This window comes from Plenodomus lingam (genome assembly GCF_022343315.1).
Source record: "Plenodomus lingam strain CAN1 chromosome Unknown contig_5, whole genome shotgun sequence".
NCBI classification, from domain to species: Eukaryota; Fungi; Ascomycota; class Dothideomycetes; order Pleosporales; family Leptosphaeriaceae; genus Plenodomus; species Plenodomus lingam.
The window spans coordinates 81,952-107,193 of record NW_027093957.1 but is presented as its reverse complement, the minus strand read 5'-3'; the positions used below and the strand labels follow the sequence as shown (position 1 = coordinate 107,193).

The window sequence follows — 25,242 nt, the reverse complement described above, 5'->3', positions numbered from 1 at the left end:
TGTATTCGACAACTTCGATACTCCATCACCTCCGTCCCTCAACACAACCGCCAAAATGACCAAGCGTACGGCCTGCCATTCCCTCCCGAACCCGTGACAATTTATTGATAGCGATGTGTAGGCACAAAGAAGGTCGGAATCACCGGAAAGTACGGTACCCGTTACGGTGCCTCGCTCCGTAAGCAGGTCAAGAAGATGGAGGTGCGCATGTCCCGACGAATCTGTCTATATTCCCCTGCCTAAGAGAGCGCGTCGCTCACATACCCCAAACAGATCACACAACACGCCCGCTACGTGTGCCAGTTCTGTGGAAAGAACTCCGTCAAGCGCACTGCTGTCGGTATCTGGAACTGCCGATCCTGCCGAAAGACGACTGCTGGAGGAGCCTACACGGTCTCGTAAGCTTTTTCCCCGCTGTCGCACCCTCATTTCCCACTCGAGGATTGGAGATGGGACAAAGAAGAGGGAATTCACAGTACTGATCACTTCTCTAGAACCCCCGCTGCCGCCGCCACAAGGTCAACGATCCGTCGTCTCCGCGAGATTGCAGAGGTTTAAAGGGAACATTGGGCACTGGGAAAGGAGGAGTTTTCGAGCGTGTTTCTCGGCATCGGCAGCCATTATCCGATTACAATGGCTCTCTAGCAGCATTCGGACGCCGGTCCTGTAACGATCATGGGTTTATCAGGATTCTTCACAAAACAATGGCACCTTCATGACCAATCACAATGATTTTCAGCTACGTGTGTGATGTAGGATGATTGAGACTGCGCATCTGCCTATTTGACCAAGAGGGCCAACGTTTCGTTGCTTTGGTTGCGAGGACCAAAAGGCATTTACATGGCTTCCATGGCTCGCCAGAGCACATGACACTGGCGTAACTCGAAGCCACGCAGTAGGTACCTCTGCAACGCAATCTGAAGTTTTAAATGACATTTCTTTTCCTGGAAACGTCACAATCACAGCGTCCCAGTCAGCCTTGTTCGGTTTCATAGTCTTATCTTGGTTTTCATGGACAGCATCAGGCAAAAGAATCATTGTTCCCAGACGTTTTCTAATGGCATACATGCACCTTTAATTATGCGAGTGCACTGCATGGAATCTGTCGCTCATGTGCTTGTGTATAAAGGCTTGGTGGTGAGTGTATCTTGCTTTTTACATTTGATCATCTAATTATTAATTCCCAAGTCCCAATCTTTATCTTCATCTTTGTTCCTTCTATGGGGTCTCGTAAACTTCACCCCTCCCCCACACAAGGCAAAATATCTTTTATGAGCGCATAAGGGGATGTTATAGTGATTGTGAGCGTAATTGCGATGGTGAGGATGGATTTTATGGAGGCGATGTGGTTGTGGTTTTTTGGGCGCGGGATTGGGGTTTGGATTGGGGTTTGTCTGATTTTTTTTCTGGTGGGGGGGAGTGTGGTTGTAAGATGCACAACAACGGGAGTCCGTAAACCACATGACGGGTATACTTGCGGAAATATTGGGGTTGTTTTTTGGCGCTGATGGTTTGGGTATGTTGGGGCTGGATTGGAATGTCTTCCTGGATGCATGTTTGCATGTGATGTCTATCTAGAGCTAGATTTATATATGGCGAGTATGTGTGTTTTTTAGTTTGGGGTTTGGGGTTAGTGTAGGGAAGATTATGGGGCATAATGGCGAGTACAGCTGTGGTTGTGGATGGTGTTGTGGGTGTTTTGTTTGGATATGAATGTAGCTGCCACTGAGGAGCGAACTCATAGTCAAACACATGTCTTGTTCATCATATTATGGGTCTCACAGCTCATTTTACGGTGTCTTGAAACACAGTGCAAGCAGCTGTAACCATAACCATTCGACGTCCAAGTCACTCCTCTTTCAATCCAACAAACTAAGAGTACCACAACCTTCCCAACTATCCACCGCACAAAGTGTGTTCATATCCACAACCATGGACCCAATAGCTCGTCACAACCTCTTCACTACAGCCGAGCACGCGGATATCCATCGTCAGGATCGACGTGTCGCTTTCTCCAATACTCCTACCACGTACGTGATTGCCCATGAGCAAACTTGCAAGCAGAGGAATGAGCATGCAGGTACTCCGTCCCTGTATCTCCAGTCGCATGCTGAGAAGTTAGATTTAATATCACTTGAGGGAGCTGGGATGGAGGAGCATGTGGGATATACTTCTGTACTTGCATCCACTTCTCAACCCAAGCCTAAGCTCGAAATATCAACACGAGCAGTACATCTACAAACAATCGCTCCATTATCAAACCCCGTACCCAAAACAGCAAGACCCAGCCGGTTCACAGAGGTCTTTTCACCCCAAAGCAGTCTACGTGATCCACGGCCACGTAGTTCGAGTATCCTTCTCTCTTCCTCGTTGGTCCTTTCATCCAGCCAGCCGGTCCGAGTTCTTCGCCTTGCAAGCACTACTTTTGATAACATGCTCGCTCCTGGGCAGCATTCTACCTGGCAGCACGAGGATCATGTAAAGTGGCAGGCGTCGATGCGTGGTAGGGCGATCACGGGCTTGGGCAAGGCAAAGGATCATTTGCGACGGGTTAGACAAGGGTTTGGGGGGAGTTTTTCTGGTAGCAGGAGGATTTTGATGTCTGGTGGGTATTTGGTGTGAGTGGGTTAGGTGGGAGGGTTGCGTTCTAGATTGTGGGATGGTAGGTGGTAGGTGATGTGTTTCTGAACGCTGTCGATGATTGAGTAATACCTAGAGGATAGTTCAGTATCCTTCCAAATCATATTTAATCCCTCGGGTTATCAAATTCCCCCAATGTAATATTCGAATTTCTGCGATGCTGCATGCACGTACCGTACATCACGACCGCGCCTGTCTAGCATCATCGTCCGCCCCCTCACCATCTCCAAGCCAGTAATCTCTCCACAATCATTTGCTTCCTCTAAAAATAAATACTGTTCCCCCCCTAAGAAATCATTCCACGCATACAAAAGAAAAACTTCCCGTCAATCGGTCAATCCAACAACCACACTAACCCCATTCCCCTCCTCCGTCCAAATCCATGACGCCACCACCCCGTCCAAATCCCTCCAAAATCTCACCACCCGCGCGGTCCCTGCCTCACCCCGCCCCAACTCAACCACAAAACCTCACCAACCCCAACACCAGCGCTTCCCTCTCCGAACCCCCAGTTTTTCAACTTTATAAACTAATTAAGACGTGGAAATGCTATCGAGAACCCAAACAGCCCGGCTGGCACAATTGGTTAGCGCGTGAGACTTTTAATCTCAAGGCTCAGGGTTCGAGTCCCTGGTCGGGCGTAATTGTCCTCTTTCTGTTGAAAGATTAGTTTTTTTTGGAGGTAAAGAGGGGGGGTAGGGTTGTTTTTGCGTGGGATGGGGAGTTTTGTGTAGTGTTTATGTGGAGGGAGGACAAGAGTCAAGAGGGAAGTTCTTCTTTCTCGTTTAGTTTTTTGTTGGTGGGGGGGGGGGGTTGCTGGTAGGTTATGCCAAAGCCACAGCCGGTGTGCCAATGTCACATTCTTGCTACTAACAGTCATCTTCTCCTAATAATACTGCATCTTCTCCCCTCTAGAACTCAGCCACACTTTTGGATTTTCAGCGCAAGACCACCTTATCGTGTCCCCTAAGCACCCATCACACCTGCTGTAGATAAAAAGCCGGTAGATTGTTTGGTGGGAGCTTTGTATGTTGGGACTTGGGTACTTGGGCTGGGTTTTGAGTGGTTGATGGGTGAAGAGTAGGAGTAGGAGGGTAGGAGGGTATAAGAGGGAATACGGTAAAAGAGAGGGAGAGGGAGAGGGATAGATGGATAGATGGATAGTAAAGCAGACGACTAGGCATCGCCACAACATGTACATAATCAAACGACAAGAAAGGGAGAGGAACAGATGAATACAAGAATACAAGAATGACCATGTATGTGAAGAGGAAGAGAGAAGAGGGAAAAAGGTACCACACACATCTTCATCATGACCATCAAATCTCCATCCATCCAAAAGAGCACAACTTGAAATTGCAAAGCCTTGGCGTTGTGACGAATATCTATAATCACAACTCACGCCAAAGAAACACCCCCCAAAAAAAGGAAACAAGAATATAATAATGTATTTGATGCCAAACTCATGCATGTTCACGCTACATTTCCTACTCGTCCTTCCCTATACATCCCATATCCAACCCCATCCTCGACAAATCACGAATCCGGCGCGCCAACCTTACCCGCCACCAGCGCAATCAACGCCGCCCCAACGCCCGACCCATCCTTTGCAATCCCAATGCGAATCCGCTTCTCGCCCTGGGGCCCAATCTGCGGAATCTCGCGAAACGCCTGGCGAATGTGCTCTTCAAAGTTGGGGTAGAATTCCACGAGCGAGCCATCCACGCCCACGTCGATGATGTCGTCCTCGTTGACGGCTGCGTTGCCGGCTTTCGCTTCAGAGGATGGGCTCAGACGGCCCGTGTTGATGATGATGGCCGCAATGGCGACGGCTGATAGACGGGCGGCGCGACGGCCAATCGCGGCCGCAATGTCGCGGACCGCTTCTGCGTCTTCTGCGCTGACGGCGCTGATGTCGTATTCTTTGTCCAAGGTCTGACGGAGCATGCGAAGGCCCGGTGTGCTGTCTCCCGCACACACTGACAACAGACTGGTGTCGATGCCCCACTGCTGGTAAATGGGGCTGTTCTTGCTGATTTGCGTGGTGCTGTGTGCGTCATTGGAAGAGGAGTTGTCGTCGCTGAAGAGCGGGACTCGAGGGTCATTGATGAGTTTCAAGAGGGCAAGCCGGAGGAGTTCACCCAGGAACATGCCCGAGACGCGCTTCTCAAACATTTGGATACCGGGGTTTACCGACTTCTCGTCCAGTTCCACATCATAGGGTGTGTTGGGGAGGGTGCGCAGGGAGTTGTCAAACGAGCCCCACTCGGTGTTGACAATCATCTCGCCCGTCGACTGGTCGTAGTCGCCAGCGTTGTTGGATTTTGTGAGCTTGGTGACCTTGTCCAGTTTCTCCACGTAGGCGCCATTGGTGCCGGTTCCAAAGATGGCACCGAGCAGTGTTCCCGTCTTGCCAGGGGAGGTGTAGGAGCGCGCCATGAGGGTTCCGACCGTGTCGTTGACCAGGGCAGCCACCCTGACCGGTAGATGCAGCTCATCAATCTCCGCCTGCAGAAGCGCGCAGACATCCTTGCCCACGGCATCCTGGATATCGAAGCCCTTTGTCCAGCGCATGAGCATGCCCTTGTTGATGCCTATCTGATTGACAGGAAAGGAGAATGTGAAGCCCAGATTAAAGATCTCGTCGTGTTCTTCGCCCGTCTCGCGCTTCTTCAACGTGCCCACATAGTGCTCTTCGTGGTGTTGCTGGAGGAAGGCCTCGATTTGTTTGGCGAGGAAGGCGAAGAGCTCTTTCGACGTCTTTGCAACCATCAATTCGCGGGGAATGGCGACTTTGCTCTGTGTGAGGGAAAAGGTGGTGTCGCCATTGAGTCGGATGGAGCAGACGCGGAAGTTGGTGCCACCCAAGTCGACGGCCATGTAGAGGCCCTTGTGCTAGTCAGTCCCTCTTCTCCCAGTCTGCAGTGTCTGCCTTACCTTTTCAGTGCCATTGGGTACGGCAGTGACGTAGGTGGGGATCTGGCTCAACTCGGTGCCCTCAGCCTGCAGTCCCTCGTCTGCACACAGTCAGCATGCCCTATCACTCCGCATTTGCTGCGACCCCCCACGTACCCATCTCCCGTATAAACTCGCTGACAGCCTTGTTGACGGCATCCTTGTCAAAGTCAAACTCGGCTGCTACGCGCTTGGCCTGGTCGGCGAGAGCCATGCTGCGCTCGGGTGTGGTGTGGAAGGTACCGACGAATTCGACGGGGGGGAGTATGGGCGGCGGCTTGGGACAGATGGCAGGCGTCTGCTGGTGCTGGTGCTGGTGCTGGTGCTGGTGCTGGTGGTGCTGGAAGACAATGGGGTTGCGCAGCGTAATGCCAGCCGAAGAAGCGTAGTCGCGGGTGAGGAAGCGGAAGAGGCTGGAAGTACCAGTGGTGGGCAGGCGGAGGAGGGGTGATGGGAAGAAGAAGCCAAGAAGCGGAACAACGGCCAAGGCTAGCAGCAGCACCAGAACGCTGGCAAGCACGGGGAAGCGCGGGGATGACGGAGACGAACTTTCGGCTGTAGCACTGGGACTGGGCGGCGACGGACGAGAAGCTGAGCTGGATGTGGAGACGGTGTTGGGCGTGGGCGTCGTAGGCGTCGTGGGCGTCGTGGGCGTCGTGTCAGGCCTGGCAGCAGCTGGGCCTCTCACCTCCTGTGCGGCGCCCACCATCACCTCACAAGCCCCGCTTTATGACGCAAGACGGGCGAGGGCGAGGGCGAGGGCGAGGGCGAGGGAGGGGCAGGTTCGACAAGCTTGGGCTGGTTGGGTTGGTTGGTGAAGCATGAGCATGGAACACCAGACGCGCACTCGGCTACTATAGGCGAAGAAGAAGTACCGGCCGGTGTGGTAGAGTACTCGTAGCCATGTGTGCATGTATGGATCTGGAGAGAAAAGGGTCAACGTGGTGCTTAGCTCGATTACCGCATCTACCGTTACAGTCCCGTAAAACAACAAATTCCCTCGGTCCAACCCCATTCTGAAGCTTCTCCTCCATCTCCAAGCCATACCTAAACAACACAGCCGTTAGCCTACCCCCTACCACCCCCTACCTACCTACCTACCTACCTACACCGTCCGTGAAATCGAGCGAGCGGGCCGACTTGTAACCACTGCCAGCTCGGTCGTGAGTTGTGGGTACATGGGATCCATACCTTACCTACATACAACTCACACACACACACACACACAGAGAGAGAGAGAGAGATACATCACAAGTCACACCACCACGAAACAAACAAAACACCACACACACACCGCCACAATGAGGTTGAATGATTGTAAACCCCCAAGAGAGGAGTCTGTATTCTGCAAATCTATCTATCCACAAAAACCCCACCCTTTCCCCTTCCACTTCCCTTCCACGTCCACCCCGATCTGCCTCTGCCTCTGCACTCCCCTCTCCCTTTCCTCAAGTGTGCGTGCGTGTGAGTGTGTGCTTGTGTGTCGAAACCAGCTAAAATCCCTCTACTTGAAATCCCCATGCAATCACATCCATGATCAGAAGGTTTGCTTAGCCCGATTACCAAAAGAAAAAACGACAAGATGGAGAGAAAGTGCGCCGCAGCAACAACAACAACAAAAAACGTCTACAATATGTACGGTATAAGAACAAAGGAAATAACTTGTAAAGTAACAAAGGACTCCACCTCAGAATCCGTGTGCAAGAGTGTGAGTGTGAGTGTATGCGTGCAAAAAAAAGTCTCCTCCCTCTCAACAGCAACAAGTTTCAAGCTCTGAAATCCATCATTATTTCTCTGTCCGGCACCTTTCAAAAAATAAAATAACAAGGCCCCCGTAGTCATAAAGCCATCCCGACTTGATCGTGTGCAGAGGCCGGGGATGATGAAGCGGTACGTGTGCGTGTTTTTGCTGAAGAAAAGGTCGAGTTGGGTTCTCTCAAAGGTATCCTAGCCACCATCGAATCAACACCAAGATAAAAGCGTGTTGCTTGATGGAAGAGTAAATGGTTCGTCAAAATATCGCCGAGTCGAAAGACGGTCTCCCTGCAAGATGCCGAAATACTCCAAACCCCGTGGCCGCAAATCTCAAGTCGGACAAATACCATCCATTACCGAACGCCGACCGGAGGACGTGGTCCCAGGCTACTCTGGCTACTGTGCGCAGAGTTTTCCGAATCTATCTGAGCGCTGGCACCACTACTGCCACTGCCGCTGGCACTACCTGTCAGACTGCGAACAACAGGACGAGACTTGGGTGGGTAAAGGTTGCTCACCCCTGCGTGTTGTTCAACCTGTTGTGGCGCCACTGCGTTGCCCATACCAGGGGGGTGGCGTGGAACAGGCTGTCTCATGCCCGGGGGCGATGGTCGTCCATTAGGTGGCATTCCGTTTGGGGGCCCGCCATTGGGCGCGTATCCGTTTGGTGGCGATGGTCGACGGCCCGTGGGACGAGGACTGAGCGGGTTGCCAGGAGACTGGCTTGCCCGTCGAACAGGAGTCGGGTAAGCACCGTAGCTGGCGCCACCACCACCCGCAAGCTCATCTAAACGCGATGCGGTCAGTGAGTTGGTCCTAGACTGCGCACCCATGGCTCCACGGTCGACGTCTCCGTAACGGTTGGAGGAGTAGCCCATCAGAGGATTGTTCATGATGGAATCATGTAGGCCTGGCACATCTGCCATCATCCGAGCACTAGTTCGGTTCTTATTCATACCAGGACGCGAAAAGAGATTTCTTGATCGTCCATTCTGGCTAGGATTGAAGCCATTCTCTGGATTCTGGCGGAATTGCTTGGCACTGGGAGCTGACTTGTTGCGTCGCGAAGTGACGCTCATCATGTCAAAGTTGTCCGGGTCAATCATCTGTCCTGCGCCACGGCCTCCCATGGGATCAAAGTAATCGTCCTCGTCGTCCTCATCATCATAACCGGCGACAGAGGCTGGAGGCGGGGGACGACCGCGACCCGGTGGTCCCCTAGGTGCAGGTCCGCGGCGCATATTCATCTCCTGTTCTCGGATCTGTAGCTCTCTTTGCCTGAGCATGAGCTCTCGTTCACGGAGTGAAAGGTTGGCAGACGAGTTGCCAGCACTTTCGTACGGTCCCCCACCTACTCCACCGGGAGCGCCTTCGTTGACCATGTCGTCGTACAGCATCAAGTGTGAGAATTCCTCGAGGTTGGCATCCTCGAGTGAGTTGCGGCGCTGACCGTTTGCCGCACCATTCATCCTTGGTGGGTAGCCATTGGGACCGGGAGGAGGCCCTCGACGCATCATCGGAGGAACGCCATTAATGGAAGGGGCTCGACTTCCGGGGCGGGGACCACCCTTCATAGGACCGTTGCCATTCATTCCCGGTCCAGGACCGCCTGGAGGTCCTCGCGGCAACGGAGCAGACGACATTCTTGGTGGAGGAGGCCCTTGCACTCCGTTCTGGGGAGCAGGGCCGGGTGCTGCAGCTGGCCGGTTTCGATTGACGGTGTTGAGGTGGTGGAGAGTAGCGTAGAGGGTCTCGATGCGCGGCACGGTAACGCCAGCTTCTTTGGCAAGCTTCAGCGGGGCTCCGAGATAGGTTTCAATCTCCATTGGCCGCCTCGCCTCGTAGTCCAGCCACATGGTGCTATTGTTCTCTTGCGGTTGTGTCATTTCTTGAATCGTCTTTTCACGAAAGTTGTCCGGAAAGGAGCACTCTTGCGCTTGGGCGAGTGCAATCATCTCATCGAGCACTCCCGTGATGAGCGCACGCACACCCACCTTCTCCATCAGCTCGGCGTGGTTGGCTGTTTCGAATATGATGCTGGCAGGATGGAAGGCGATTGGCCTATCATGGTCAGTATCGAGTGGCAAGTACAGAGTATGCATGCATCGCCTTACCCTATCATTCGCTCATACTGCTGTTGTCGAATGTTAGGCGATACCTTGCAGTCGACCTGTCCCGAGCTTAGTGTCATAGCCAGAGCTTCGGCCATGTCCGACTGAATCTGAGCCGGAATAGCAGCGTTCTTGTTGGCAGGGCCGACCCAGATATCGGTTGCGCCCTTGTGTTCGAATTCACTAGCGCCAAGTTGTGAAATTTCTGCTCCTGATACCAACGAGAGTACCACGTTGGTGGGGAAGCGTTGTTCCAAATAGGATTCTACGCCGAGGCTGTGTGTGGTGTTCATAAGGATGCAAGTGTGCTGTGGGGAAACGACAGATTCGATGATGTTGGCGATATCATATACATCGGGCAGGGCCTTTACGCAAAGGAGGACGTAATCGAAAGGCTGTTTGGAAGAATGGGCGGCATCCTCTGGCGTTCTAACGACTGTGGGACCATGTCTGTCAGTGCTGATGATGGATTGAGGGATGCGTGGTGGTGGACATACCGGCATATGGCTTGAATCGCTCATTGCCATAGAGAGCGGATCTGGGGGCATGCTGTTAGCGGTAGGTTGGAAGATAGGTCACGGGGACAGCCTTACTTGAATGTGATGCCGTATTGGGCTACGCTGTCGAAACCAGACTTCCACACGAGGGTGACGTCGCAAGCGTTGGTAGCCTGGAGACGCCACGATAAGAAGGCGGAGACGGCATTACCGCCCACTGTACAACAAAACGAGTCAGCATTTTGGTGGTCTCGCATTTGATGACGTGAGCATGCTCGTCGAATGTAAGGGAAAGGGCACGGATTGCTAGGGAGTAGTGCTATGCCATTGGCTGGCGTGGGTTCAGAGAAAAGGCGTGGTGTCGAGTGCTGTGCGACACCTCACCGAGAGGGATGACGCACCTGACAGGATTCGCAGTCTGGGAACGGCCGGGGCCATGACGAGGACGGCCTAGGTTTGTGGTGTATGTTGGGAGGTGTGTGTATGTCTGTGTGTCTCAGAGTGTGTATATGGGTGTGTGTATGTGTAAAGGGTGTGGGTGGGTTAGGTAGGTGACAGGCTTGCGGCGGGCAACTGATGTTGAGGGTCGGGCCAAAAAAGTTGGCGACGAGGGCCGCGCTGAGAATGCGATTGCCCGGCAACGACAACACGACACAACAGTGAATTACGGATTACGAACGAGGACAAGCGGAAACGAGCGTGAGGGGGAGTGCCGGCAGGAGGAGGGAGGGGAAAAAAAAAGGAATCACAGAGGCGACTTGAGAGCGGTCATCAAGAGAGAGAGAGAGAGAGCGGCGGCGAGGGGAGTGGGACGGTGGAGGGAGGACAGGGACGACTGCGAATTGGTCGGGCGTCGGTTGCAGTTGGCAGAAGGGCGGGAGCTGCCCACGACGAATGGGTAAGCGTGGGAAGGAGCGCACGACGGGGCGCGGGTTCCACGGCAGAATCTCTCTGGCCTAGCGAGCGACACACACAACAACACCGGCGCGCGCACACAATACACACACACACACACACACACACACACACACACACTGCCAGGTAGTGTAGGTGTGGGTAGGTAGGTAGGTAGGTAGGTAGGTAGGTAGGTAGGCGGACAGGGTGGGTTGGTGGAGAGGATGCGCTACGAGTCGAGAACAAGAGAGAGGGAGAGAGAATGAGGGGAGGGGGGAGGGAAAAAGGCAAAAAGAGGGCGGCAGGAGGTTGTGGGAGGAGAAGGCGCAGAAGACGCGGTCGGTGAGGTTTGGTGGTGGTGGTAGTGGTGGTGGTGGTGGTGACGGTGGTGGTAATGGTGGGTGGGTGGGTGTGTCGAAACTTGCTGGCGGCGGGCGGGAGTGGGCGGAGCAGGGAGATTGGGGGAACAGGCACAAGGCACAAGGCACAGACAGGCACAGACAGGCACAGACAGGCACAGACAGGCACAGACAGGCACAGACAGGCACAGACAAGGCACAGACAAGGCACAAAGATGTCGGTGGCCGGTGGATGCGGTGTTGATGGGTGATGGGTGATGGGTGATGGGTGATGGGTGTGGGTGTGTGGATGCAGGCTGCCCTGCCAGCCCCAGCGAGTGCTCAGCTCTTAGAGCTTACTTTACTGTCCATCTACCTACCTACCTGGACCTGTCCGGTCCTGTCAATAGAGAGCTTTTTGTTTGGTTTGCCTTTACTACAAGTCATCACCAAGCTAGGTACTACCTCACATTGAATGCCTAGACAATGCCCAACGACTAGCTACTAGAGTATGTATGTATGTATGTATGTATGTATGTATGTATGTATGTACGGTGTATGTCTGTGTGTGTGTGTACGTGCAGCCTGCAACCTGAGTAAGTGGGTAGGTAGGTACCAGGTATTAGGGATGGTGACCTACATGGCGGCAGCACGAGCTCTGCAATGGAGCGAGCTGACCAGGGGCTCCATCGCTCTAGTGAAGAAGTAGAGCAAGGTAGATACATACAGGACCTGCACCTCTACCGGCCGTTCCACCTGCTTTCAGCGCCGAACAGAAAAGCAGACCATGATCAAAACTCATGGCGACGACTGCGAATGCCCACTGCCAAGGCCTGTAGTGGCAATACAATACTTGTCGTGGTGAAAGCGCGGCACCCCGGCCTCTCTGCCTGGAGATCCGCTTCGTCTTGTCGGCCGACCCACACGCTGCAACAAGCGGACCATCTCACGGGGACTGGCCTGGCCCTGGCCTTTTCAACCTGGCTCACTACTAGGACCGGATTGAAGAAATCCTTGCGCTTTGCCTGCACACGCGACGCGTAACCGGTACCTGGTGTGTTGGAGGATGAAACGATGAATTGATGGAACGATGAATTGATGGAACGATGGAATGAACCGGTCCTCTACAACACATACTTTACACACTATGCCCTGCCCACCTACCAAACACCAAACACCAAACACCAGTAGCTAGCCGCCAGCACCTCATGTGTCTTACACGCCCGTTCACCACCCTGCCTACCCAGGCCCCGTTCTCACAGTAGCCCTCCAAGCCGTCCTGAAAAGCTAGACTGGCCAAAAGCACACCTCTCCAGACTCAAAACCACATCAGCACGAAACCCAACAGCTTTCTTAGCAGCCAATCGCCACACCCCAATCCTCACACCGGCTCCACGCGTCTGACGTCGATGTTCGCTTCGTCGGCCAAGCCCCATCTCCGCCAACCGCCCTGGATCCATGCAGGCATCCATCTCACCACACCCACCGCAACCAGCCGCCCGTGCAACCGCTGTCAAGTCTCCAGTCCACGGCCTTGGTTCACTTCAACCTTTCATCCCAACCCCAGCCTGAATAGGTATCCCTCCTCCCCCAGCCCGCAAAGGGGCTGGGTCCCGTCCGAGATAGGGCCCGGTATAAGGCCATGATCATCTCAGCCTCTCATCTCAGCCTCTCATCTCAGCCCTCTCTCTCTCTCTCTCTGTGCTGGCTTCCTCACTCATCCGCTGCCGACGCTCATTACCGCCCATGCCACGCGACCGGTTTATTTATAAACAGCTGCTCTGCATCTTGCACTCCACTCCACCGGGTCCCCCCCCCCCTTTTTTTTTCCTTTCTCATCGTGGAAATAAGCTCATACAAGTGTACTACTTGCAGTAAGAAGGATTTTGACTTGTCGTGACCGCCGATCTTCCCTTCCGGTCCTGTGTACCAGCGAATGAATAGGATAGTACCTACACACACCGTACCGTCTTGCGTAGTGGGAGCTGGGAATCTCAACGGCTCGACTGACTACTCGGATGGCGCATCGGGATTGATCGCTAGACTTGCTCCGTCGTCAAAGAGAGTTATGCTACCACTACCACTACCACTCACTACCTACCTACTAGCCATCCGCTACGGACGTCCCGGCTGTATCGCAGTGTGCCTCGACACACCAAACAGCCGCCACAGCATCAGCCAGGTATGACGTGCTGCACAGAGTCAGCCATCCTGTCTTCTGTTGCCCCTGTAGTGTTTAGCTACGTGTTGGGCGACGACTGAGTGCATCGATGAAATTATCCATGTCCCTTGATACATACCGGCTGCTGTCCACTCTCCAAATATGTAGTTACCCTCCGTCCTCGTTCGCACACGTCTCCTGAGTAGGAAACCTTGCCAAGGGCGGTCCTGAGTCGCTTATCCTCCTAGCCTGCAAACGTTTATCAGCAGCCATGGCCTCGTCGCCAGCACCATCTTGCAGCCCGCCCCAAGCCTGGTCCGACTCCCAACAGCATTTTCTGTCCCTCCCGAGCTCCCCTAATCCACCATGTTACAGCGTGCTTTTCATGTCGGTACGCCGTTTGACCCTTTTCTGCTCGAGCGGCCCAAGGGCGCGCTTTGTCCGAAGGCTTGTCCACAGCCCATGGTTTGCGCTTGCCAGCCATTCCAAGCTTGGAAGCCTGGAAGTCCCCCAACATCCTTGGCCTTGGCTGCAACTCTCCTTCCGACACGCTAGTGGACAATACAATCCGTAGAAACAATAGAACATGTAGGCCCCATTCAGCGGAGATGACAATTTGTCAATAGATGCCCTGGCCTCGCTGAACGGTTCGTTGGCCCGCCACACGGCCGCCCCGGGATCATTCTCGCGCTCTCACACTCTCACGTTGGTTCTGCGGCCAAATCATCCCGCCATGCTGACGACATCTCGTCCTGTAAAACCACGAGCGATGCCGAGGCAAGCCCTGCGGATAACCGCACAACAGACAGCACTCCTCGACAGCGTCACGTGTACGTGCAAAGAGATGATGGACTCTCGCAGGGCTGACCTGGTGTTTCATCCCCCTCGCCTCCATTCGGTGTAGGAAAGGCAATGACGAAATTGGGTGGCATCCGTCATGGGAAATGGAGAATCCGATTCCCCCTGGATGACAAGTACATGGCATAGATGGGGGTATAAGTAGGCTATAGCAGGGAATCTCCATGGCGGGACGGTGCCCTGTTGGATCGGCCGAGGAACCGTGTCGGGAGGCGATAGTCGCCACTTCGCTTGATCTGTTGGATTGTGCAGGTGGATGCATTGAGCATGCGGTTTGCACAAGTCTTGCACAAGTTTTTTTTTTTTTTTTTTTTTTTTTTTTTTTTAGATAAGTTGAGATGAGATGATGGGATGGTGCATTGAAAGACCAGCCTGGCCTGGCTTGCTCTTGACTTGATTCGTAAAATATACCCGACGTTCACTGTCGCTCGATCCTTTTCTTTTCTACTCTTACCTATCGTCTACACATCGGTACTTACTTACTTACAAACAAAAAAAAAACCCCCCTCCCCCAAACAGGATTGCATTCTGTATTGTACACGCTCCTGCACTCCTGCATCCCCCACCGCCCTTGTCTCACCCCTCCAACCGCACTCTGCAACCCCCCAAGTCTGAGCCACAACGCCACCCTTCGTACCGAGAAACACAACACAACACATCACACAACATGCTTTCCCCCTTCCAGACGCACTGCGCCACCGTAGACCCAGTCTGCCAGCCAGCCAGCCCGCCCAACGACGCAAGCCCTTGAGCGCGTAGCCTAGTCTGCATTTGTCGTTTCTTGGGTTGTTGACCCGTTTGTGCTGTAGAGTACTCTGTAGGCGAGAGGAGTTGATGAGTGACAGCAACAGTGGCAGCAAAACACCGTACATGTACGAAACGCAAACTTCGTGCATGGTGCCGTACGGTATGTACGAGTCAAAGCGCTCGACTAGGGATGCGGATTGGATTGCAGACTTTGTTCGAATTGCATTCCCCGTTGGCGGGTAAAGATCGCTCATTACCCCTTTGCCCGACTGTCAGTTGTGCGTTTGATGTGAGGTGATAGCATGTGATCATCATATATGATATAGATAGGGATGGGTAGATGTGGATGCATGGGCATGGGTACCTTGCATCTCTCGTCTCCCTTGTCTCCTCTCCTCTCCTCTCCTCTCGAACACCATCCAATCCCCAATCCCGACTCCACGCCGCGGAACCCCCTCTCAGACATGAACACTGCATCCTGCATCCTGAAGCCTATATCCTTAGCTCGGAAATTCATGCAAACCGGCGTCTGGATTGTGTGCCGACTCGGGCGTCTCTTCATGAGCCGGTGTCATGGGATGGGGTGGTAGCCAACTCTTGTCAAGAGAGAGGTCAAGAGAGAGGTCAAGACAAGAGAGTTGGTGAGCTTGTCAACGGTAAATGCAAAGGCTCGACGACTCCCCACCTCGCTCGACTCGTAAAAAAAATGCACATGGCAGACATCACACAACGCAGCAACAAGAAATGCCAGACATGGGACAAGTATTTCAATCTACTACCATGATCCCAATTCAGGCAGCCAGCAAGGCAAGCACAGTAGCTCTGGCATCTTCATCTCGAAACTTAAACCCTCGCACTTTAAATCTCCTCGGCCCAAAACCCAAATTCCCTGCTGCGCCATGGCCCGACTTCTTTCCCCCTCTGCCTCAGAAGACAGAAGAAGACATGGGTAGACCTTTTCTTTCCTACGCACGAGGCGGGGCAAAACAAGCCAAGACCGAAACCCCTCACTCGATACATCCTCTTCTCCACCGCCACACAACTCTAGTTGTCCATGTAGGTGGAAGAGTTGATGCCGTCTTCTGGGAACTCGGGAAGTGAGACCTGGAAGCGCTCTTCGATGGACTTGAGAACCGCCTCATCTTCGGGGCTGGAGACGAACGAGATGCTGAGACCCTTGGTTCCGAAACGACCGGCACGACCGACGCGGTGCAGATACGAGTCCGCCTTGTCGGGCATGTCGTAGTTGATGGCCACGTTGATGCGCTCCACGTCAATACCGCGACCAAAGATGTCGGTAGAGACACAGATACGAGTCTGGAACTCCTTGAACTCCTTGTAACGCTTAATACTACGTTTCTATTAGCTTGCGCCGCTTCAATGTACGCAACCCAGATAGACTTACCGCTCTTCTTGACCGATACCAGAGTGCACTGCCGTGCTCGGGAAGTTGCACTCGCGAAGAAGCTTGTCGAGTTCCGTGCAGCGCAGAGTCGATCGGACAAAGATGATGACCTGGTTGAATTCCAAGCTATCAAGAAGATCATTCAGCTTGCGATTCTTCTCACGCTCGTCGAGCTTCATGTAGTACTGTTGGAGACCGTGTAGCGTCAACTTCTTCTCGTCGTCGACGTAGATCTCCAGAGGGTTCTGCATGAACTTCTTGCAAATCACACGAACGTCCTTGTTGAGAGTGGCTGAGAACATCATGACCTGCTTGTGGGCGGGTGTAGCTCGGAAGATGGCCTGCACATCGTTGCGCATATCTAAGCCGAGGTTAGACCGTTGCTGTATTGCTCGTGAGGAAGATGCTTACCGGGCTGATCCAACATCTTGTCACATTCATCGAGAACGAAATGCTTGAGGTTGGCAAGGCGCAGATGCTTGTCGCGAACCAATGCGTTGATGCGACCGGGTGTGCCGACAATGATGTGTGGATGGAATTCTTTGTTGCCGAGAAGCTCGATGTCCTTCAGGACAGGCGTACCTCCATAGAAGACACCGACCTTGACTTCAGGCAAGAACTTGGCGAAGCGGTTGTACTCGTTCCTGATCTGGTACGCCAACTCGCGGGTGTGGCACATGACTAGGATGGTAGCGATCCCGGGTTCTGGCTTCTCATCCATCTGCTGCAGAGTTGCGAGGACGAAGACGGCGGTCTTACCCAGACCAGACTTGGCTTGACACAGAACGTCATTTCCAAGAATGGCCTGTGGAATGGTAACCTGCTGGACTAGAGGGCACAATGTATGTCAGAATGATTCTTAAAGCGATCGAAACGAAGCGTCCGTCCGTCGAGCGAGCCTGCCCTGGTTATCCTCGAAACCGGCCCAGGCAGGTCTACATCTTGCTACCCCCGAGGGCACTTGTACGCCAATCGCAGTCTTGGGGGACCGCTGGAGTGAACTTATCGAGAGGGAAAGGCTTCTTGATAGGTTGGGCCGCCACAATCGGGTTCATGTACAGTTTGGACGCAAGCCCATAGATGGCGACAGGGGCTAGGGCGGCACAATACACAGCGCTCGTTGCGCAGACGGACGGACGCTTGTAGGTGAGGCTGAGGGGGATAATTAGACTAACCCTCGGACGGATGTTCGAAGCCACAGTCCGTGATCGCTCGTACGAGCTCGTCCTTGAGAAGAAAGTCGCGGAAACCGGTCGAGTGGATGCCGACGTAGCTGCCCTTCTTGTCGCCAGCAGTGTCACCGGCGGTGAGGCCACTCTTGGCTGCGGCAGCGCTTCCGTTGGCGGGTGCTTCAGTGGGCGCGATCTCCTCGTCGGAGTAGTCGATGAGATCCTCCTCGTGAGACATCTTGGCTGGAAATTGCGCGGTAGTGAAGGTGAGAGCTTGTACCGTCGTCGTCGGTGGCTGCACGTGTCGCAAACAAGGCTGCCGCGATGGGCAGGGCCGCACAGAAGTGGCAAAGGCGGCGGAAAGCCGTGCAAAGCTACTGAGAAGAGGAGATTAGTACTGGCCGTGCGGGATTGCTATGCGCGACAAGTCAAAGTGTGCGCTGCAGCTGCTGGGCGGTGGTTGTTGTGGAGTTGTGGAGGGGAGGACGCGGGCGGTGTTGTCGAGTAAAACTGGAGCTGACTCTGCCCAGCCGCTAACCCAGCGAGGATACCGCTAAACTCAACGCGGCTGTCAACATCCGTGCGCAGATCTTCCGAGGCAGGAGCGATCATGGACGAACTTTTCGAATTCACTCTTGACGGGGGACCGCCACCAGGGAAAAACACAACTCACCGAGCTCAAGATATCCTGCAATGGCGGACTAACCATGGTATCATTCGGATCTAAGTCGTGAGCAGTCTCGCACTCAGGTACAATTCACATCGACCAACGATTGCGAGCAAGCTTTGTACATAATACTCCTCCTACCCACGCCCACCGAAAACATCCAGGTACCTACTACTAGGCAGCAGCACCCTTTGTCACACACAAACACAATGAGCAAGGTCAAGCTGCCCAAGGCTCTCAAGCTCAAAGGCATTCCTAACCGACATCTCCACGCTCGGACTACCTTTCTCTACCAGGCAGCCACATATCTCACGTTGCAGACAATCGAAGGGCGGGGCATCAAATCGCCAATTGCGGTTGAGAAAAGCGTTGTAGATGATGATGCTTCACTGCCTCACAGTCACTCTGCTGTTGCTCTCCAACTGGGCTCCGATCTTCAGCAAGTTTCTAGAAAAGCACAGCTACGTTTAGCGGTCGACTTGAAGCGGACCATGTGCAAAAGCTGCAACACCATCCTTGTGCCTGGGCAAACCGCTACCCAGCGCATCGAAAATACGAGCAAAGGCGGCAAGAAGCCACGGGCAGATGTTCTGGTCCTTCAATGCTGCTACTGTGGAAGCAAGAAGCGTTTTCCTGTTGGCGCAAAGCGACAACTCAAACAATCGAAACGAAGAACGGTCGTAGTGGAAAGCCCTCATGCAAACTCACCTGAGGAGGCTTCCATGACAGACTCGACAGGCCCCACTGGCACCGAAATCACTCCGCATACAGATTGAGGATATGGCTGTACTCGATCTGCAATTTCACATGTGTCGGAACGCTGTTCTCCGCCGAGATCATCGCCTCTAATGAGCAGTGCCTGTGTGTGAAATCCAAGTCCACACGAAGTGATAATTTTCATTGATCAAACCGTGTACCACCACGTATGTACGTACGCACCATGGGTCCAGGATACGATCCTGGGGGTCTGAAGAGTACTGTATTACGGAACGCGGCATTACTTTGGCAGACCGCCAAATCAAAAAGGGCTGCCCGCCTGCATGTCAGACGCGATCAGCTCAACTTTTGCGATGAGCAGTACTAAGGATCTACTGCGGTCTCCCCCCATTCTCTTTCTCTAGGCGGTTGATTTTGGGATTTTGGGATTTTGGGATTTTGGGATCTTGACATCTTGTGGAGCGTTCGAAGACGAGGATCACAATACAGCCTTGTCGACAGTCTTGAACTTGACTTCCCCGAGGACGTCAAGTTCCGAAGCCTCCGATCGGGCCGCCTTAGACAAGTAGCCCGAAGCCCCTTATGTTGAGATTACCTTGGCAATGATTTTCGAAAGCGCACGATGGGAAATAAATACATGGAATTTAGATGCGGCAGCTGATCTTCACATTTACAAGCACCTACATCGCATTGATGAACCCCGAATGATCCAGACTACCCGGGACTTCACTCGACCAAGCGCAGTTCCACACCAATCCTGGCTTGCACTAGACTTGCACTAAACTTAGCGTGCCTCCGCGCCCAAGGAACCTCATATTGGATCTCACAGCGCCCGTCGCGTAGCATAAACACCTTTCTTCTGTACGTGTACTATGTACATGACCTAACTTCATCGAATCTTGGCCGGCAACCATCACCATGCTTTACCTGTACGTCTTGATGATGGTGATGATGATGTTGGACACTCTCGCGGCCACCACAGAGGACTGGAAGGACCCCCATGATGTTCTCATCAATCCACGAGGACAGAAAGTCTGCTTGCAACAATGTGGAACCCCGAAGTTGCTTTGCCCGGAAGCATTTGTAAGTGATATGCGTACAGAACGATCCCTCTTCAAGTGCCAATCAGGTTGTAGTTTCTTGACCACAGTGGTTCCTGCTTCCGTTGTTGCAGCATTTGGAATGAGACGGTGATTAGGATCGATTGCAAGGATAGCTATTCAGCGGCAGCTTCAATGCCCAAGTCGATAAGCAGCTGGCTGGGCAATGCGACAACTACCTCGATGAGTAATGCGACCATCAGTTCTCCAGCTCGTATGACCGAAGTGCGTCCGCAACGTGGGGATTGAGCAAGAGCGAAGCATGCAAGCAAGGACTGTGAGGCATATCATGCACAGCAAAATGACTCTCAATCGAGGCGGACTGTTCGATATCTGGAATATCATACACTCTCGGTCTCTCGGAACAGTACCATTTTCAATCAGGGGACTCATTGAACAGCACCTTGTGGCAAGTCTAGTGGATCCCTAGTGAAACATATAGCTGTACGTGTTTGAGGTACATCGCCACAGCAACATTACGAGCGAACATCAACTAGCCCCAAGCCGATTGCATGGACAAACCTCCTTGCGAGACAAAGATTCGAATCAATACCAATTGAAACTCCGACACCGGTCAAACTGTATTCTGCTATGGGCTTGTCTCGTCCTCCACAATCTCCAGACAACTGCAAAGCCGCTCGCACGTTCGATCTTTGAAGGAAAGGGGACCTGAAAGTAAAACACAAAAAAACTAAAAATTGGGGTGTTATTCTGTCAACGTCGGTTCAAGCATCTCCCATCCTACAGCAAACCGCTCTCGCCCTCACAATTAACTACAAGACTTCCGATGCTGGTGAACCGAAAGAGGAGCCACATGACAAGATCGAATCTAAAGTGAGCAAGAACTGGTATCTCGAGTTACTCGCTACCTGCACCGTTAAAAAAGAGAGTTGTCACCACTGCGTATAGACGAAGATCACCTTGCGCTCTAGGACTGCACTAGACATACCAGGAGTGTGGTCTCTTTCGTTGAAACAGGGAAACACCTGCGATACCGCATAATTTAGCCAATTGGAGAGGACGATTGTTTTGGTAGGGACGAATGGACATCAGGTTGAAGAGATGTCGCAAGCAAAACGATCCTACCCGAACCAATTCAGTATATGCTATCTTGATTCGCCAGTACTAGATCAGCAAGCAAACAAACTGGCCTACTCCTAGTGCCTTCCACAAATAAGGCGTCGGTTTGCTTCCAACTCATATAACGCCAATACTCATGTCCCTCTTCTTCAACGTCTCTTCCAACGGAGCCCACCACACCTTCACAGCCGCACAAATAACACTCCCTCCATCACCAGCCATGGTCTTCGGCACACCTTGGCAAGAACATACATCTCATTCGACTAACCCACCCGACGACACCTGCCACACCAACCAATATCTCCATACCATCGCGCTCTACTTCGCCCACAAAGGAGCCTGTAAGCTTCTTGTTCCCGCGGCGTTAAGTGCTTTGGGATTCGTTCCTGCTGTTGGCGCAGGTATGTACTCTATTGTGTTATCTTACTCCACCACGCTTTGTGCTTTAGTGAATGGAGTCTGACAGGCATGGCTAGGAACGTATGCAGCGCTGTTCCAGTCATTGTATGGGGACGTAGCGGTTAGTAGTTGGTTCGCAGCAGCGCAGAGTGCTGGGGCGGGTGGGCTGGGATTGCAGACATTGAGTCACACCTGTGAGATGTATGCTGCAGCATTGGAGGCCGGCGTGTACATGATGGCGGATTCTTTCAAGGAAAGTGGTGATGAAGACCAATCATAGGCTTGGACCGGATCTTCTGAAGACCATGAATATCTCTTCAAATGTTGGGGTTGGTATGGTGAGCGCGTGATCGTCTGCACCGAGCTAGGATCCTGCCATTTTCGTCAGTTGTCAGTCTACTTCTGTGTGGGCTTATGGAAAAGCTGATCCTGTTCGCATTGCCTGGTGCGTGGTCTAGATGCGGAAAATTAGGCTGGAAAGATAGAGAAGCGCGCTCAAGGCAGCAAAAATCACTTTCTCACTAGATCTGGTAACACACCATGCAATTGATGTCCATGGTATGGTTGCTTCCTTCTTGCCTCCGTCAATGCCTGGTGGGTTAAGTTAATGGATGCGGCTCTCTCATGAAGGACTGGAGCAGACCAGGCTATCGACAGTCACACCTGAGAACAATAAGTGCCATATTAATACCACCGGAGGAATCATGTATGTGGCGCTTTGTGACCAAATACCTAAGTGTGTGCGCCACAGTGTAGCTGAGTGCATCAGGCCCCCAATTGCTTTTCTCAGCGGCAGCTGACTTCTGCAGCCTCGCACTTTATGCTCGCCATAAGACAAAGAAATCATAGCTGTTTCTCTAACTATACATGATTTCGCATTATAAGCTAATCGTGACAACATCGCCTGATCTCATTCAATCCATCCCCACAAAAGCGGGACGACCATGTCTGGCATCGAAGTTACCGGAGCATTCTTGGGAGCCTTGCCCTTCCTCGTTTCTATAATCCAAGGATATGGCGATGGAGTATATTTCATCACTCAGCGTTCGGCAAAGTACCGGTGGCGTTTACTTCAATATGGACATTTCAAGACGTGGATCTTGTACACTTTCTTTTTCGATGCATTCGCCATTATGGACAGAGTTGAAAGCCATATACGAAAGGCAGATGAGAAGCACGTTATTGCCTTTATTCAGTCACAAACATCGAGTTTTAACATGATTGGAATTGCTGCAAGTATACGAACGGCTCTTCATTCACATCATGTGCTTATTCTTCGAGATCAGGGAGCCATCATCGCGCAAGTTGCAATCTCAGCCATGAGTCTGACAAACATCGCAGACTCACACTGGACAGCTCATGCCTTTTTCATTGTCAGCCTAGTCACGGGCAGCCTTTCTGTCTTCTTTTCTTGCGCCATCAGCCTTCTCATCAACGGACTACACAGTTCCGATGACATCAAAGATTTCGTCTTCTTACCCTCATCACGGAGGATGGGCTACAGAATAGAGAAAGCGATTGAGCGTCGGAAGAAGGGCCAGAACATTGAGTCGGCCGAGTTCACAAAACTCATCAGTCTCCTCGACGGAGACAATCGAAGCGTAGCTTCACCTTATGCGGCCGTTATGATTGTTGTCCCGAGATCCCTTCTCAACGTCGCACTAAATGCCTTTCTGATGGGCCTAGGAATCTATCTTGGCAAGCTGTATACTGCAAAACTCGTGCCTGAGTACGGGTTAGGATCTGTTGGGATTCTGACATTCTATCTCGTCAGTGCTTTGTGCGGCATCGCCATGTACTCCATTCCACAGAGCCTGCACTCTCGAGAGACGTCAAAAGTAGAGAAATGGCACGAAATTCTGGCAGACTACGCAAAGGAATCAACGGAAACTGTAAATAGCAAGCCAAATCTTGCGAATATCTATACTTGACTAAGTTTTTTACAGTCTAGGCAGTCTAGAAACGCGAAACAGAAACACGCTGCCGCTGAGGAGGCTACCGCTCTACCACCAGCTGCCACTTCATATCCCTCTGGCGAAAATCTGGGTTCATCCCACGATTCAAATACCTCCTTGGATGTGATCGAAGAGCTCATGCGCCCAAGGATAATCACTACGCGGCAAGAACTAACCCATGTGTCTGAACCCAACAATACCATACCTAAAGCGCCCTCAACTCTCTCTTCCACACCGACATCCTCAAGTTCCAACAACGCACATGAGCCCAACACCCCATCCCCTCCCAGTGGAGAAGAGCATTTCGAACAACTCCCTCAACCCCAAACATCACAGCCACCAAACACCCCCAGCGACCTAGGAGCAGTAAGTCCAATCGAACACGCATCTCCTCTGGCGGATTCAGCGACACGGGAGAAGTGCAAAGACACAGAAAGACCATCCGAAACCAAGAATTCTCCATTTCCTCTCCCATCCATTGTCCACGACGATATTCCGGACATATTGCGAGATCTGATTCGTATCCAAGAGGAAAGCGCGCGGTTGAATCGCCGTCTACTGGCTGTTTTGAGTTCGGCAGGAGAGCACCAGATCGATTTGTGACTTGGTATATAGCATGGTTGAGTGGCTTGTTTATGTACTGCTTTGAGGTTGCAACAGCTATATCCATGCAGGAAAAACCGTTTGGCTGCATAAAGTATGGTAGGGTGAATAGAACTGCTACGAGTTCGCACGAACAACAATGTCAAGATTCTTTATTCGTAGACTTGACAGCGCTGTTTGATTGGAGTATACTGTACTGGATTAATGTTCTCTATGCCTTTGTAACTACCATAGCTGAGAAGAATACCGCCGGTACATGAAAACGACAGCACGACTTCTGTAACGTTCGACCACAACAGTAACTGTAGATAAAGGCATTTGAATCGCGGCGGTATAAAATGCTCAATAATCAACGTATAGTCATGCTCTTTATGTTCTGTTGTATCAAGTAATTTATCGTTCATATTGCCTCGTGTACATTCACGCATGTGTCCACATGGTGTATACGTTAAACCGGGGTACGTATATACCAAAATCATAGATGGGCAGTTTATTCATTGACCAAAATCTGGAGGGCAGATTTGAAGTTTGACTTTAAAAGTCTTGAAACTTTCCTAGACGCATAAATTTAACCAGGTGTAAGTTTCTCGGAGTGGGTCTATGTCTTAGAATCTGCCCATAGACTAGCTTACACGTAGTCCAAATGATGGATTAAATCTGGTAGGGATACAAAACCTCGATTCAGTTTGATATAACTTTAACATACGGGAGGTATCTTGGTATGATGTCAATATTGTAGAAATTTTCGCATATGAGGCAGTTGCCCATCAACAGAATTAAACTTCTAAGCTAATGCTATGCTCAGATACGTCCTCGTAGCCCTCGGGTGATATTCCACAATGCCTGTGACCGCTCAGCTCAGGTAAGCATGTGCCAACGAGGATCACGGTCATATTACCGTCGAGCCATTTAAAGGGGCAAACCCCGCCATTTCGAGTCTATCGAGCCACCGTATTGGCTCAGAAAATATTCCTCTGAAGACGGCGACGTGTAATTGATGCGCGTTAAGCTTGTGGGACTTGCTTGATGATGCGCTGGGGCTCGATTCCGACTAACTTCGCAGGTTCGACGACGTGGGTGATGACGCTATGATAGTTGCGGTCCGGAACTACTGATAAGCTTCCGTGACGGCGTCAGCAATTTATAAAATCTCATTTTGTTCTTTCTAGCTTCAGTGGTCTGGTAATGCTA

General features: G+C 52.2%; 12 protein-coding genes across 12 annotated transcripts; 6 read left to right on the top strand and 6 right to left on the bottom strand.

Moving 5' to 3' along the window:
- Positions 1-21: 21 nt before the first annotated feature.
- Positions 22-558, top strand: RPL43 (60S ribosomal eL43 domain-containing protein; the record flags this gene model as incomplete). Its single annotated transcript, XM_003836266.2, has 4 exons — positions 22-65; positions 122-201; positions 274-398; positions 495-558. The coding sequence occupies exons 1-4, from the start codon at positions 56-58 to the stop codon at positions 556-558; spliced, it is 279 nt and encodes a 92-aa protein (XP_003836314.2). The 5' UTR covers positions 22-55.
- Positions 559-1,332: 774 nt separating this feature from the next.
- On the bottom strand, positions 1,333-2,435 carry IAQ61_008686 (uncharacterized protein; the record flags this gene model as incomplete). Its single annotated transcript, XM_066098082.1, has 2 exons — positions 1,333-1,670; positions 2,234-2,435. 2 exons carry the CDS (start codon positions 2,433-2,435, stop codon positions 1,333-1,335), a joined length of 540 nt encoding a protein of 179 aa, XP_065951721.1.
- A 1,741-nt stretch (positions 2,436-4,176) lies between these two features.
- On the bottom strand, positions 4,177-5,520 carry IAQ61_008684 (uncharacterized protein; the record flags this gene model as incomplete). Its single annotated transcript, XM_066098081.1, has 1 exon — positions 4,177-5,520. One exon carries the CDS (start codon positions 5,518-5,520, stop codon positions 4,177-4,179), a length of 1,344 nt encoding a protein of 447 aa, XP_065951720.1.
- Positions 5,521-5,680: 160 nt separating this feature from the next.
- IAQ61_008683 (uncharacterized protein) lies at positions 5,681-6,304 on the bottom strand (the record flags this gene model as incomplete). Its single annotated transcript, XM_066098080.1, has 1 exon — positions 5,681-6,304. One exon carries the CDS (start codon positions 6,302-6,304, stop codon positions 5,681-5,683), a length of 624 nt encoding a protein of 207 aa, XP_065951719.1.
- A 600-nt stretch (positions 6,305-6,904) lies between these two features.
- Positions 6,905-11,204, bottom strand: IAQ61_008682 (uncharacterized protein). The gene is made up of 5 exons (XM_003836263.2): positions 10,360-11,204; positions 10,055-10,175; positions 9,959-9,999; positions 9,465-9,897; positions 6,905-9,411 (listed from the first exon to the last, which is right to left on the bottom strand). The coding sequence occupies exons 1-5, from the start codon at positions 10,394-10,396 to the stop codon at positions 7,704-7,706; spliced, it is 2,340 nt and encodes a 779-aa protein (XP_003836311.1). The 5' UTR covers positions 10,397-11,204; the 3' UTR covers positions 6,905-7,703.
- Positions 11,205-11,981: 777 nt separating this feature from the next.
- On the bottom strand, positions 11,982-12,400 carry IAQ61_008681 (uncharacterized protein; the record flags this gene model as incomplete). Its single annotated transcript, XM_066098079.1, has 2 exons — positions 11,982-12,241; positions 12,355-12,400. The coding sequence occupies 2 exons, from the start codon at positions 12,398-12,400 to the stop codon at positions 11,982-11,984; spliced, it is 306 nt and encodes a 101-aa protein (XP_065951718.1).
- Positions 12,401-13,726: 1,326 nt separating this feature from the next.
- IAQ61_008680 (uncharacterized protein) lies at positions 13,727-14,255 on the top strand (the record flags this gene model as incomplete). Its single annotated transcript, XM_003836262.2, has 2 exons — positions 13,727-13,816; positions 13,944-14,255. Coding segments are annotated over 2 exons (402 nt in total), but the record flags the coding sequence as incomplete, so codon positions are not given.
- Positions 14,256-16,000: 1,745 nt separating this feature from the next.
- SUB2 (Suppressor of the cold-sensitive snRNP biogenesis mutant brr1-1) lies at positions 16,001-17,768 on the bottom strand (the record flags this gene model as incomplete). The annotated part of the gene is made up of 4 exons (XM_066098078.1): positions 16,001-16,307; positions 16,362-16,722; positions 16,773-17,189; positions 17,537-17,768. 4 exons carry the CDS (start codon positions 17,766-17,768, stop codon positions 16,001-16,003), a joined length of 1,317 nt encoding a protein of 438 aa, XP_065951717.1.
- Positions 17,769-18,406: 638 nt separating this feature from the next.
- Positions 18,407-18,973, top strand: IAQ61_008678 (uncharacterized protein; the record flags this gene model as incomplete). Its single annotated transcript, XM_003836259.1, has 1 exon — positions 18,407-18,973. The coding sequence occupies one exon, from the start codon at positions 18,407-18,409 to the stop codon at positions 18,971-18,973; it is 567 nt and encodes a 188-aa protein (XP_003836307.1).
- Positions 18,974-19,832: 859 nt separating this feature from the next.
- On the top strand, positions 19,833-20,671 carry IAQ61_008677 (uncharacterized protein; the record flags this gene model as incomplete). The annotated part of the gene is made up of 3 exons (XM_066098077.1): positions 19,833-19,997; positions 20,051-20,239; positions 20,486-20,671. The coding sequence occupies 3 exons, from the start codon at positions 19,833-19,835 to the stop codon at positions 20,669-20,671; spliced, it is 540 nt and encodes a 179-aa protein (XP_065951716.1).
- Positions 20,672-21,230: 559 nt separating this feature from the next.
- Positions 21,231-21,773, top strand: IAQ61_008676 (uncharacterized protein; the record flags this gene model as incomplete). The annotated part of the gene is made up of 2 exons (XM_003836256.1): positions 21,231-21,495; positions 21,571-21,773. 2 exons carry the CDS (start codon positions 21,231-21,233, stop codon positions 21,771-21,773), a joined length of 468 nt encoding a protein of 155 aa, XP_003836304.1.
- An 853-nt stretch (positions 21,774-22,626) lies between these two features.
- On the top strand, positions 22,627-24,051 carry IAQ61_008675 (uncharacterized protein; the record flags this gene model as incomplete). Its single annotated transcript, XM_066098076.1, has 3 exons — positions 22,627-22,729; positions 22,784-23,385; positions 23,440-24,051. The coding sequence occupies 3 exons, from the start codon at positions 22,627-22,629 to the stop codon at positions 24,049-24,051; spliced, it is 1,317 nt and encodes a 438-aa protein (XP_065951715.1).
- Between the last annotated feature and the right edge of the window lie 1,191 nt (positions 24,052-25,242).

What these genes read in the sequence shown, in the direction of transcription:
- IAQ61_008682 (XM_003836263.2), bottom strand. Translation starts at nt 10,396, where the DNA reads ATGGCCCCGGCCGTTCCCAGACTGCGAATCCTGTCAG. An exon ending in CAGACTGCGAATCCTGTCAG is followed by an intron (nt 10,176 to 10,359) that starts GTGCGTCATCCC and finishes TTTGTTGTACAG; the next exon opens with TGGGCGGTAATGCCGTCTCC. An exon ending in CAATACGGCATCACATTCAA is followed by an intron (nt 10,000 to 10,054) that starts GTAAGGCTGTCC and finishes GCATGCCCCCAG; the next exon opens with ATCCGCTCTCTATGGCAATG.